The following is a 13544-nucleotide window of genomic DNA, read 5'->3' as shown; positions in this document are numbered from 1 at the left end:
TGATGAATGGAGCTGTCGCCCGTGCGGGGTCTATGCCTGCCTGTGACCTGATGAACCTGGCTGCGTTGTGGCCTTGACTCCTGCTGCTGGGAACCTGGGGCATCAGACTGCACAAGGTTATTGTTCTCCTCATCCTCGTCCTCCATGACATGTAATGGCCTCACGATCCTCCTCCTGTGTCCCTTTGGTGGAATGACAGGACTGTCCTCCACATCTGTGTCCTGAACCTGGCTAGCATATCCAGAGGCTTGGGGTCCTGTGTCTCTTCCACTGCCTGTGGGCTTATTAGTTGCAGGTGCTGTGGATAGAACAGCACACATTAATTATTTTTGCAGAAGTATGATGTGAAAATAAATTATTTCACAGTTTTCCCTTACTTTACTTTTGTCATTCCCCTTTCCTGACCTGCACATGTGAAAATTGCATGAGATGGATGCTACTTCAAACATTACTGTCTATTGTGACTACATCTCCCACAATGCATTGCTGTGACTGCCTGTGTACTTGCTCTAGCGTGACATGTGGTTCCCCTAATCCCTAGGTTGCTGCAGGGGGTGGGGGGGGGGTGGTTTAGGGTGGAAAGGCATGCTTCTTACCTGGTCTTGCAGATGGTTGGTCGGAGCTCTCTAGCATGGACACGCCCGCAACACTCTCTGGAGCCAGTGTGCCCTTACCAGTTCCTCAAGCGGTGTTGAATCAGGCACATTAGAGGTTCCCCCACCGGTGAGCTGAGACTGCTCCAGCCTTGCTGCCAGTTTTTCTTTGGAGCGCTGGCGCAGGTCGTACCAGCGCTTGCGCAACACTTCAACACTCCTGTGTGTTACTCCAAGGGCATTGACGTTTGCCTGTATGCCTTCCCAGATGCGTCTCTTTCTGGCTTCTGGCACCTTATGTGAGCTCCTCCCAAATAAAAAGTCATGGTTTGGCACCATCTCTGTGATTAATGTTTCAAGTTCTGCTTGTGAGAACTTCAGCTTTCTCTTCCTAGATGTTTCCCCTTCTTGCTGCTCCTGCTGGGTTGCAGGCAAATCCTTGTTCCTACTCTCAGCCATGGCTCCTCAGTAGCAATCCATACTCTCACACTCTCTCACAATAAATGTACCATGGGTACTCAATCACTTCCTGGATGGTGATGTCATCAAACTGCATCAGGATTGCGATTGGATGATTCTCGAAAATCGCAATTTAGCGTTTTTTTCCGGCGGGAACTCGCAATTTTGCAATTTTCCCCGGTGAAAATTCGCAATTTAGCGAAATTTTACCTTTAAGGAATCGCTATTGATTTCCTCACAATTATTTACTGATTTTGGCCGAAACGCTAAATATTTGCGAATGTGTTGATACATTCCGATTTGCGATTCAGAATCTGTGATTCGGTAAAAATAGCAAATTCCGAATCGCAAATCAACTTCTTCATACATATGGCCCAAAAAGCCATAGCTCCCCGAGAGCCATGGCTCAGTAAGAGACGTTCTGCTGATTTTCCCTGCTTTCTGGGGGATTGTTGCTTGTACCGATGACACAATTCAGATGTGATAATCTAGTGATGCTGTCTGTGGGTCTTGAGATAAAAGGGGGCCTGCTATTGACCAGTTGGGTATTGAACAAAGTTCTATCTAAGCGATGCCATTGATATTGTCTCTGCCTTTTACGGGAAAAATGCTATTGCCAGCAATAAAAGGCATTGTAAGAGTTAGCAGTTACTCTTACAATGCCTTTTATTGCTGGCAATAGCTGAATTGTCCGACCAGTGTATATGAAGAGTATTGTTTAATTTCAAAAAAGGGCCATTGGTAAAGACGGCGTCCAGGAGGAGATCAGCTTTATGAGTGGGGCCTCCTGTAATCTGTTCTAAACCTACAAGATCCACAAGGGCGCTAGAATCTTTGTTTTGATAATTCTCAAGGTGAAAATTAAGATCACTGAGAATGGTGTAGTCCTGAGAGTTCACTTTATGTTCAAATAGCTGCCCATAGTATGTATAAAATTAGCCCTTGGACGGGGAGGCCGATAAACAAGAAGACCATTGAAGGAATAGGTGTGATTGACAGCAATCTTGAAGGATAGCACTTTACAGTCAAAACCTGTAGAGATCCCTGTAAAGAATGCTTTCAGATAGTCCCGATAGACTATGGCTAGTCCTTCCCCTTTTTTTTCTATACAATCTTTCCTAACAACGTATAAAACCTGACGGGATGGCCACCACCAGGTCGGTGCCAGAGGAGTCATCTGCCCAAGTTTTGATGACAAATATTATGTCACGAGTGTGCGCTTCTAAGAAGTCAGCAAATTTGTGCTTGTGTTTGATTAACAAACTTGTGTTTATGAGTGCACAGTGTAGCCCTTGTGGGGCCTTATGTACCAAAGGTTCGGGTGTGTCATTCACCTTTGCTTTTGTGGGCTTACTGGGGTAGATATTAGTAGTTAGTGTCGCCTTAACATCTGTAAGCATGAGTTCACAAATGAGGCAACTCTGTGTCCCAGCGCTGTTACACCAATTAAGAACAGGACCAGAACAGCACAAGCTAATATTAAATAGCTCAAGTAGCTTGCTTCGTGAAAAGGAGATCATGCTTTCTGGATAAAGCCCAGAGCTGGCAGAGTGGTGAACCGGAGACCGGGCTACGAGTAATGAGGAGATCACAATAAAAAGATAAAAGACTGGTTGACAATGTTAAAAGTGTTTAAAACCGGTCCCCGTAAAAAACTAGCAACATGAACAAATTAATTTATATTTTACTAACTAGGTTTTAATTTACCAATTGGCTCAGCTCAGCTAACCTGAGTGTATGGGTATGCTCGTCTAAAACCCTGTTAGGCTGCACGTTCGCCTCAGGGCCTGGCTTAAATTGCTATGTCAGAGTCTGGTAACACGGGTAGTGGGGGTGGGCTAATGAGGAGATCCCAATAAAAAGGTAAAAGACTGTCTGACAATGTTAAAAGTGTTCAAAAGCGGTTCCCTGTACAAACTAGCAATATGAACAAATTAACTTTTTTACTAATTAGGCTCTAATTTACCAATTGTCTCCATTCAGTTAACCTCAGTGTTAGATTTGGGAGTCTTTAGTTGGCAGAGGTAGGTACCAAATAGGGTCCCTTGCATCTAGTCAGGGTAAGGGGGTACACTCCTAAAATAACCCCTGCTCACCCCCCAGGTAGCATGGCACAAGCAGACAGGCTTATCTCAGAGGCAGTGTGTAAAGCATTTGTGAACACATACAGTAACCCAGTGACAACACACAAGTTGTAGTATAAAAGTAACTATTTTTATATAGACTTAACAGAACACTACAAACGACAAAAATCCACAATAATGTACTTTAAAAATGGTAGAATTTGCTTAGTTCTCTTTAGATGTAAAATGCGACACTTTAATTTCAATGTACCTTTGGATGCGTAATGCTATACAATGAAAGTGTTGCAGGGAAAATGATGTGTTGGTTCTTTACACGCAAGAACGGTGATGTGTCGGGTCCCTACTGATGCGTAGGGGATGCGTTGGTTCGTCTCGGTGTGGGGAGGTGATGCGTCGGTTTTTTATTGCGCTTCCGTGGCGATGCGGCCCGCAACACCGTGATGCAAAGAAGATCTGGTGCAATGAAACAAAAATGGCATCTTCTCCTTGATGCGACACAATGCATGCACGCACGATGGCCATGCGGTGACTCAGCGATTCTTCTGAGCCGCTGCAGGCCCTGCGACACATTTCCTGGTGATGTGGCGGCTTCTGATGAGACGTTGATCATCTTCTCCGGCAATGCCATGTGCTTCGGCAATGATGCAACAGCGGCGGCACGCTTTCCTAGTGATGCAACGATGGCGGCTGCAGCGGCGACACGCTTCTCCGATGATGCGGCGGTGTCTGCTGCGACGTCGATCCTCTTCTCCGGAGATGCGAGGCATTGTTAAGCGGCAGCTGCAGCTACATGCTTCTTCTTTGTGAGTTGTGCTTCCAGCTCCTTGCAACACGCAGTCCCTCAGAAAGCCCAATACAACTGCAGGCACTTAAAAAGAACTCTTGGGGAGCTGGTGGGTGTAGTCTGTTGTCCCTGAGACTTCAGCAGGAGGCAATCTCTATCTCAAGCCCTCGGAGATACTTCACAAGTTTAATGAAAGTAGCACAAAGTCCTTTCTCATCTCTTTGGCAGTCAGGCAACCACTGCAGGCCAATCCCTCACGCTTAGGGATAGCCTCTCCTCAGTTTCTCTGGTTCCTCTCCTCAGCAAAGGTATCTTCTTGTTTCCCAAAAGTGATCTAAAGTTCTGGGGTCTGGGTCCCCACCTTTATACTAATTTTCTCTTTGTTCTCTGAAGGCAGAGAGGCCTTTACCTAGTCCAAACCAGTTCTGGTCAGTCCTGGAGCACTTTGTTGACAAGACTCCTTTTTTCCTTTCACAGTGTAGGCCAGGGATCTCAGAAGCACCACAGGAGGTGGAGCCAGCATTGTGGAGGGAAGGCACTGTCATATTCAGGTCTTAGGTGCAACTCCTCCCTCCCATCTGCATGCAGATCTCTCTATTCAGCCCTGTGCTGACTCACCCTGTCTCCTGGAATCACCCAGCCCCTGTCACTCACACTCCAGACAAGGAATACACAACCTAGCAGAGGCAGGCTTGGATGGTTAGACAAGAAAATACCTACTTTCTAAAAGTGGTATTTTCAAACACAGAATGTTAAAACCAACTACACTAAAAGATGTTTTTATCATTCTGAGTTCAGGCATACTAAACTTGAAATACTACCTAGTTCCCTGAGTCAGTTAGGATTATAAGATGTAATATTCAAACTGTCCATTCTGTCCTATGGGGAACAGGTAGCCTTGCTATAGTGAAAAACGAAAATGGCTCTAATTCACTATTAGGGCATGCCACACACATCAGGGCATGCCCTTCCTTTTACCTACAATGCACCTAGCCCTTGGGTCTACCATAGGGGTGACTAATATGTAGAAAGGGGAAGGTTAAGGGACTGGCAAGTGGGTGCACTTGCCCAGTCAGCATGGCAGTACCAGACTGCACACAGGCTCTGCAATGGCAGACCTGAGACACACTTTTACAGGCTGCTTCTGTGGGTGGCACAACCAGTTCTGCAAGCCAACCAGCAGCATTTGGGTTACTAGACCTGGGCACCCTCAGTGCACTGTAATAGGGTCTGACAAGTAAACTAAACCAGCCAATCATGGAGTCACTAACCCATACATTAATTTATCATAGGGAGCACCTGCACTGTGGCACTGGACAGCAGTGGCACAGTGCCTAAAGCATCTATAACGAGCAAAAACACATGAGGCAACAGCAAAAAGTGGAAGGGAGACCCACGCCATGGTCCCGGGTCTAACACTCAGTGTATGGTTATGCTCGTATTAAGCCCTGATAGGGAACACAGGTCCACATGGTCAAAACAAGCAGCCTCCCACAGAGGCACCATGTTCCAATTGAATAACATGCCCTGGAAAAAGGTAAATCTGCATTTCAAATGTAGACAAAAGAAAGAACTTCATTTAGACAATCAACCATGAAACAGAAGCAAAATGTCCTCCTTTGTGGGAACTTCTTAAGATTCCACAAAACTGTAACCAACAATTCCCTGCAAGACAAATGTTACCCCAACACTTCAAAATGACCCAAGATAGAACTACTGTACAACTTCACTTTCAACAAAATAACTCTACACTCCCCAAACACACACCACAAATATTTTTTAAGACAAAAAAAGCGAATCAAATGAAGTTCAAAACTTGACAAGCACCAACTCACTGCAGTATCACTTGACAAAACAAGCAATGGCAAAGCCAATAGGCCTGGGGTGTGTTTTGACTCCAGACTAAAACAATAGAAAATATATTTGTGAGTAAAAAGAGAAAAAGCAAAAATAACTTCTTATGTACACAACATTTCTATTAGATAAAGAACTCTGAGTGAACTTTTGAGATGTTTAATAGTCCCGGGTGCATTTCAATCCAAGCACTCCAGATGAGGCAGAATAGCATGAGGCGAAAAAGAAATACTCCCCTTTTCTGAGCCAAAGCCAATTCTGTGTATAGTTTAAAGAACTGGCTGTGCTGTCAAGTCAGACCTAAAAAGGAGCACCCAAGACCGCTATCATGACCAAAATTGTTCTGTATGCAGTCACCTCTTGGAGAAACGGAGATGGAGTGGAAACCAACATCAGGACCCTATAATCATGGCGACTGGAATTATGTGATTCTGCAGCCTTGTTTTTTACGCATAATTATGGGTTTGCCACATTTGCCACATAATCCGCAGAATGTAACAAAAAATGTGTTCTACCTAATACGGATCAAAAGTTGCTACAAAGGCATTTGTTCATGTGCAGTGGAAGGATGTTTGCCTAGGTTAACTGGTCTTCTTTCAGTTGCTTATTTCTATATTTGCTCAATGAACTGACACGAATGAGATGACATATTTACCCAGACAATAGTACTATGCATAAAAATAGCAGAAATAATGAAGTAATGCTACAAAAGTATGTGCCGTATTATGCTGCATAATTTGACTTTTCTTTCCACATAATTTAGTCAACCCTGCCACGTAATTTACTAATATGCTAAAGATTGCTGCAATGTGTTTATTATTCGTATAGTTAATGTATGGTGCATATAATTTGCATAAACTGTAACAATACTTTATAGTTCTGAATACACTGCTGTGGTAGGTGTATAGGTGGGGTCTCTGAGGGGTGTTCGCAAATTGTGCAATTGTGGGTAGTGGAATGTGCTTATGTGTGTCACTGCTTGACAGAAAAGGGGTCGACAAGCACTGGGTTTCTTTTTTCACTGTGTGAAGTATCTGTATCATCTCTTATGTGCCTCTAAAAATATTGTTTAAGCTACACCCATTAGGAGCATAATTCAAAAGTTTCTTTCAACAGGTTTACATCCATAAATTGCATGTGAAAAATCTCATTGTTCAAGAAAAATTAACCTTGAGTGAAACTTAAACTTACTTCAAATCTTTATTTTTTAAATACACCTCTTCTTCTACCTTCTGCCCACTATATAAATACCTCTAAATCACACGGCTATCCATTTCAAGCTCTTTTTGGAAACCATAACAATAACTATAAACTCCAGCAAGCAATTGCTTCTCACTTAGCTCCCTCTAATGATCTGATCTATGTTGATAATGTATGACAAAGAAAATGTATGAGTGCATAAATGAGCATGCAAAAGTAACCCCAATAACTAATGGACTGACTACTAACTTTGGGTTCCCGGGCAACGTGCTATTCACTGTACAACACATCAACGCCTTGTCTGGGATAGTAGGCGCTATATAAAGGTGTTTTTAATATAATTTGGTGCTCCTTACCACATCATTTTAGTGGCTCCACCTACGATACCATACAATGCAGGAACTCTTATGACCAAGGTTGTTAAGGCATGTGGTTCCTCCCACATACATGTCTGGAGGGATCGCATAGGTATTGTTTTGTAGAGACACATTTATTTTCTCTAGGGACAGCATTGCTGTTACAAAAGCAGGTGTTAGGGGAAGCATGTACAGCATGCTGAACGTTTTTGTTGGCTGATTAAAGAGTGCGTCCACATCCTTGTGAATGTTTGGGCGAGCATGGCACACTGTTCATCTTGTTTGCAAATTAATGTTTGCCTCGAGTGCCTTGTTCATTACTGTGAATTAAACAAATGGCAGCTCCCATTACAGACTGCTAGAGCAGGCAATCACAAAATGTATCGTTCTTACAAACAAGTCTTCTGAATTCTCAGTATTTGAATAAATAGCATGAATTATTATAATGTGGCTTAACGCCCACAGCTGCCGGCTTTGGAACTTGGGGACCAGATTCGAGGACCGACGTCGACTCAGCATTCTGTGACTCTGAGCAAATTACCTAGGGGCATATATATTAAAAAATCACACACCAACTCATCTTGCTGTGCTGCGTGATAGGGAAAGGGCAGGAATGCACCATATCTAACATTACTTGGTGCCTTAATGTCTTTTCCCAGCACTGGGACACAATATGCTGCCTAGTGCCAATACAGGCACCCTTGCATTGTGGTGCAAGAGTACGTTCGTTTAAGCCTGATTGTGTTTGTGCAGGAAGGGATACCTCGCTGCACACAAACAATCTCAGGAGTCATTTTTCTCTTTCTATGTGTGCTGCTGAATACAGCTTAAATAGAAAGAGGAAGTAACTAGGAGAAATAAAGATATTTCTCATTGTTACACCTTCCCTAGGGGGCGTAGCATTTTGACGCATTCCCAGGTCCACCAGTAGTTATAAATCTAGAAATGCTGCAAAATCCATGGGTGGATGCATGGGAACACCCAAGCTCCTCCCATGAAACATCACCCTGGGGCAGAGTAACGTAACGATTTGCTCTGTATTGCGTTACTCTATATTTATCTAGCCACGCAGGCCCATGCAAGGTGGCCTTGTGTGGCTTGTTTAATCTAACTTAAGATTTGCGTTGCTCCTCTGCCCCATTGTGTTGCGCAAGGGCGGCACAACTCTTTAATGAATATATGCCCCTTAATCTCCTTGTGCCTACAATTCCCAAAAATGTGATTCTGACCCTATTTAATGCTATCTGGGGCTCATGTAAAGCTCTCTAATGCCCCTGGGCCAAGTTAGCACTATATAAAAAAGATAAAAAATTAGTATGGTATCCCGTGCAGACTAGAGTCTACATAGGGTGATGGTGTTTGGTTCCAAGAGTAACCCGGTCCTGACAATCCACCTGCTCTCACAAGTGCTGCCTTGGGTCAGGCATCCACGCAGTGTTGATCGGTCTATAGTATGGTCTCTGCTGACTATTAACTTAGAAACATTTATATTAGTTCCAAATGTGCAAGAGCAACTCTCAGGCAGAGAGTAAAGAAACATTCTAAGCACTGTAAAAGCTGAGGTTCTGTTCTGCATGGAAGCACCTAGAAGAGATCGAGGATATATTATTTCATTATTCAAATTCCCTCGAGCTCTGTCTGAGCCCCAAAACTACCTTATCATCTACATTTCTATTGATAATCCTTCAATTTCTCTTTCGACAAAGTGTGGTCATCTTGTTGTTGTCTTCAAAACACTCAATATCCTATTTTTATAAAGTAAAATACAGAATTTGGGTAATCCAGGTAAAAATGGCCCAGCACTATGGAGTGCTAGGGCATGTAGTCCAAAGATGAAGGCTTTCTTCTAGAATTCAGCGTTCCTTTTATAAAGATTATATAGGTTCATCATCAATAATTTACAAAAGACTCATCCGATATATCCCATCAATAGATATAAAAATTCACAAGGTGTTATCAAACAGCCAGCATGTTTACTAATAGCCGACATCTGTTTAGTAGCACAGAATGTTGCTTTTTCAAGATATTTAATCAAGTCAATTGGTCAATTATTGATAACGCTCAAATTAAACATTTGAAAATCAAGACTTTCAGTTGGATAATATCCAGAAGCAATACCGTTGAGAAAGTGTTGAGTACAGTGGGGGCAAATTTGACCACCAATTAAATCCTAAAGGTTGCTAACTACTTCTCCATCAAAATCAGTAAAGCCAGTGATTAGGCCAAAAGGCTGTGAAATAGACCTCCCATCCTTATGATCACCAGGTAATCAGGAAAATGGGTGGGCTGTTGCTTTATCTTATATATTTTATAAAGCAGGAAGGCAGAATGTGACACTTGATTTCTCCCATTTGGTTGTACATTGTTAATTCTATTTTTTCACAGCAAATGAACATCAAACTTAAAAATTGCATCACTTGGTAACTGAATTGTGCTCCCTTGAAAGGAACTAAGTGCAGTTTTACTGTGCAAAGCAACACTTTGATTTTTTTTCTCATATCACATAAAAATAATTCCAATACTCCTCAATACACCTTAAATTAAACACATTTAAAAATGTGACATTAAACAAATATAATATGGGTTAGCCCTGTACTGTTAACTCTATACTCCAACCCCTTATCCCAATATACTAACCTCAACAATCAAACCCTATCTCAGTACAACCCAAACCCTTTATCACTATATCTTTAGCCCTTTACTACATACTCTTAACTCTGTACTCTTAACTATGTTTTCTTTATCCCTTTATAAGTCCGGCCCTGTATATGCTCTTAAACCTCATTCTCAAAGTCCTTAAAATTATACCTTTAGCCGCAAACTCTACCCCATACCCTTAAATTTATACTCTTAACCCATAAACCCCTAATTACTACAGTACATACTGTTAACCCTGTTTCCTAAACCCGCAAATTATACTTGCAAAATTCTAACCTTATATTCCAAACTCTTAATCTTTACAACTTACTCAATACCTATGACTCCCATACCTCTAAATCCCAAGCCCCTATACTCAACCCCTATATATTATACTATTGATCCTGTACCTCAAAACCTTAAACCTATAGCCCAAATCTCTTACTCTATACCTTTAACCTTAAATCCTTATCCATTAACCTCATATATTTACACCCTTTACCCTTTACTCAATACCCCGGCAATTCATTCTTAACTCATAACCCTTAACCTCTATTCCTCAAACCCTTAACCCTGCACATTAAACCACACACCCATAAACCTATAAAACCCACCCATAACCCAAATACCTTTAATTAATTGAACACAAACTCTAGGAACTGTTCCTTTTCCAAAGCATGTGTTTCTATACCTATGAATAGTAAAATTCTATATTCAGAAGTATTTCTTTTGAAGTTTAGAGGCAATACCTCCCATTTCCGGCCGTTTTGACATAAATCGCAATTGTATGTTGCAGCTGTTTCACCTTTTCCTTTTGAGTTCCTCTGTTTTAAATCTATCTGGTGGCCACTAATCACTTGGAATCATCAGGACACCAACTATGTTGATCCCCAGGTGAGCCCTAAAAAATTTGGGGCTGAAGAAGAGTCCTACATTTTTTCAAAAGAGCACTCATTGGCTCCAGGCCAACTTGCATGTAGCTATCCAGCCTCACCTTTACCAAATTTGCACCCACCTCCATTCCCAAATGAAACCCATGTAAGTCTTTGTAATTCTGGCTCTGTTCTCCTCACCTCTAGTATTTAATGAAAATGCAAAACTGAGGCCCTGGTTATAAATGTGTCAGGTTTACTGATGTGGTAATTTTACACCTGGTATTAGCAAAATCAGGGCATGAGTAACTCTGTGATACAGAATTAGGTGCCATTAGAAGTTGGGCCCTGAGAAATAGGGAATGATCTGGAAAAGCAGTGTTACCTCAGTGGTTCTGATGGAAATTACTGATTCTTGGCTCGTTTTCAACCTCAGTATTTCAGGTGTTTTTGTTGCTGCAAGATTTGTACCGAAAATATCAGGGAGCAGTGGAATGAAGTGAAAGTTGCACATCCGATCATCTCCCCATGCCGCTGTTGTGTATCTAGCCATGGTGATCTCTGAGGGGCTCTACACAGAATACCCATCACCTTAACTGGTTCAAACTCATGTGGCTTATGACTCCTAGCTCTAAAGGTTAGGATTGTTTGACACCAAGAAGACAATGCAAAATCTTTAGTTGGGGGAGCTTTTGAGAATTTGAAAATGGCCTAATTTGTTTGAGCTCTGTTTTCCCACCTTGGTCACCAAAGGAGGATAAATATTGGACCCTTTCAGTCAATACCTTGTACAATATTCGGACTTCCAGATATCTTGGCTTACCATTGTAGAGCAAGCATGTTGGTATTATCTCATCTCTGATGGGTTGCTGCTGTCGCTTAATAAATTCAGGGGCAGATTTGTAAGCAAAATCATCCCCGGCAAAATGTTTAAACCTGCCCCACTCTGCAGTTTAGCATAACTAAAAGGGGACAAAGGGGCATGGTTGCTTACAGCTAGCCCACCTGCTGTGAAAGCAGATTCCTAGCTTGCAGCCTTCTGGGATAATGCAAAATGATGGAATAGCCAATCCTCCCCTGGAAGTAGTAGACAGACACCCAGACATGAAACATCAGGATAGACATCTAACTGTTTCGAATAGTTTTTAGAACTGTAACACCTTCCTGCACAACCAGTGAGATAGCCGACTGCTCACCAAAATCAATTTTGTGCCTATATTCCCTCTACAGAAGTTGATTTTTTAAGTAAACGTCTTACAAAACACAGTCAATGCAGTGTTTTTTTTAAACTACTCTACATTATTTGTATTGTTCAATTAACTGCGATGTTAACAAGATTCACATTGAATAAACTCAAAGTTCGGACGCCACTTGCCAACTGTCTTCAAAAGCCTGCTTGATTCAAGATATCTAAATGCAAACCTTTCCCTTTTCTATCCCTCCACTATCCTTTTCAATTCAAATAACAGACTAACATGTCCACCGCTCAAATTAGTTTTTTTTATTTCACTATACTAATTCACTACTAATCCTTTTTGGGTTCAGGAGTAGCGTGCTACTCACCTAAAAAGTGCTCCTCATCAGGGTTAGTAAGCGCCATATGAATGTAATTACAAATACAACACTTCTCCTCCCATGTGAACCAATGTCCGCCTCAGATCACCTACCTCTAATTCCGGGAGGTCCGTGTCCCCCACGTTGTAGGAGACTGTGTGAATGTCCTTATCAGCCAACAGTTTTTTGGAGAGGTCCCCGTTTTCCACTACCCCGCTGTCCGTGTCCACAAATGTGGTTTCAATATAGTCTTTCTTCTTCCAGTTCTGGGGCTCCCCAGATTTCCAGAGCGCTAAATCGGGGTAGAGCCCCGGTTCAGGAGAGCAGTAGGGCTCCACTGTCCTCTGCAAGGTACCAGCGTCCAGCAGTTGCTGGGTCAGTTTGCCGTTGAGCTCAGCACCGGGGTAGGCCGTGTGCGGGAAGTATTTCCAGACATGCCCTGACAAAAAGCCTGCCTTGTCTGGGAACGAGTCACTCTCCTGGATCAACAGGGCTTTCGAGCCCGTGGAGTTGCTTTTCTTATCCAGCAGGGGGTGCTGAAGTTCATGGATGCTTTCCATTACGGCACCAGCACAGAGCCAGATCTGTACCAAATGCCTTACGGAGAATCAACTGTGCCAACCACTTGCCAAGGGACGTCCTCTGCTCCAACGTTGAGAACCACACGCCTCATCTATGGATTAAAATAAAAACAAAAGTTAATCCTGTGTGGAAACATGTTTTACCATTTGTACCAAAATTAGATACTTTGGTACATAATCTTTCTGTTGCTGTGATTCATGTTATCACTATAGTGTTCATCATTACAGTAAACAGTTGACGTATACAAACAATGACCCTAAGAGCAAACCAGCAGCCCCAAATACACTGGCCATCTCTTTTTCTTCTGGAGCATTATAAACTCTCCTTGGTCTTAATGACTATTTTTGGTCATACACTTTCATAATTCTTTTTCTTATGTCTTTTCATCTTTTGTTTCAATTTATGTCACCCTCATTTTTACTGGATGACAGCTTTAAGCATTTACCTCCCCTTCCTTAAAGAAAATTCCACTATTACACTTCAGACGCAAACCAAATAAATGTTTTATTTAAATTCATTATTCTTGAGCCACATTTCTGCAGGAAAGGTCTTGCTTCTCACTGTTTCTG

At 42.3% G+C, this 13544-nt stretch overlaps 1 protein-coding gene across 2 annotated transcripts in view; it reads right to left on the bottom strand.

The window, feature by feature from the left end:
• The window catches only part of TMEM91 (transmembrane protein 91), a 266695-nt gene that overhangs the window by 43107 nt on the left and 210044 nt on the right, over positions 1-13544 (bottom strand). For both annotated transcript variants that reach the window (XM_086936788.1, XM_086936787.1), the window contains exon 2: positions 12507-13066. In XM_086936788.1, the coding sequence (XP_086792914.1) occupies positions 12507-12953 (447 nt within the window). In that variant the 5' untranslated portion in view covers positions 12954-13066. The remainder of the gene's footprint in view (positions 1-12506; positions 13067-13544) is intronic.

The sequence above is a fragment of the Lissotriton vulgaris genome, chromosome 9 (assembly GCF_964263255.1).
Source record: "Lissotriton vulgaris chromosome 9, aLisVul1.2, whole genome shotgun sequence".
Lineage (NCBI taxonomy): Eukaryota > Metazoa > Chordata > Amphibia > Caudata > Salamandridae > Lissotriton > Lissotriton vulgaris.
Note: the sequence above shows the minus strand (reverse complement) of the source record. Positions and strands in the feature narration are given on the sequence as shown.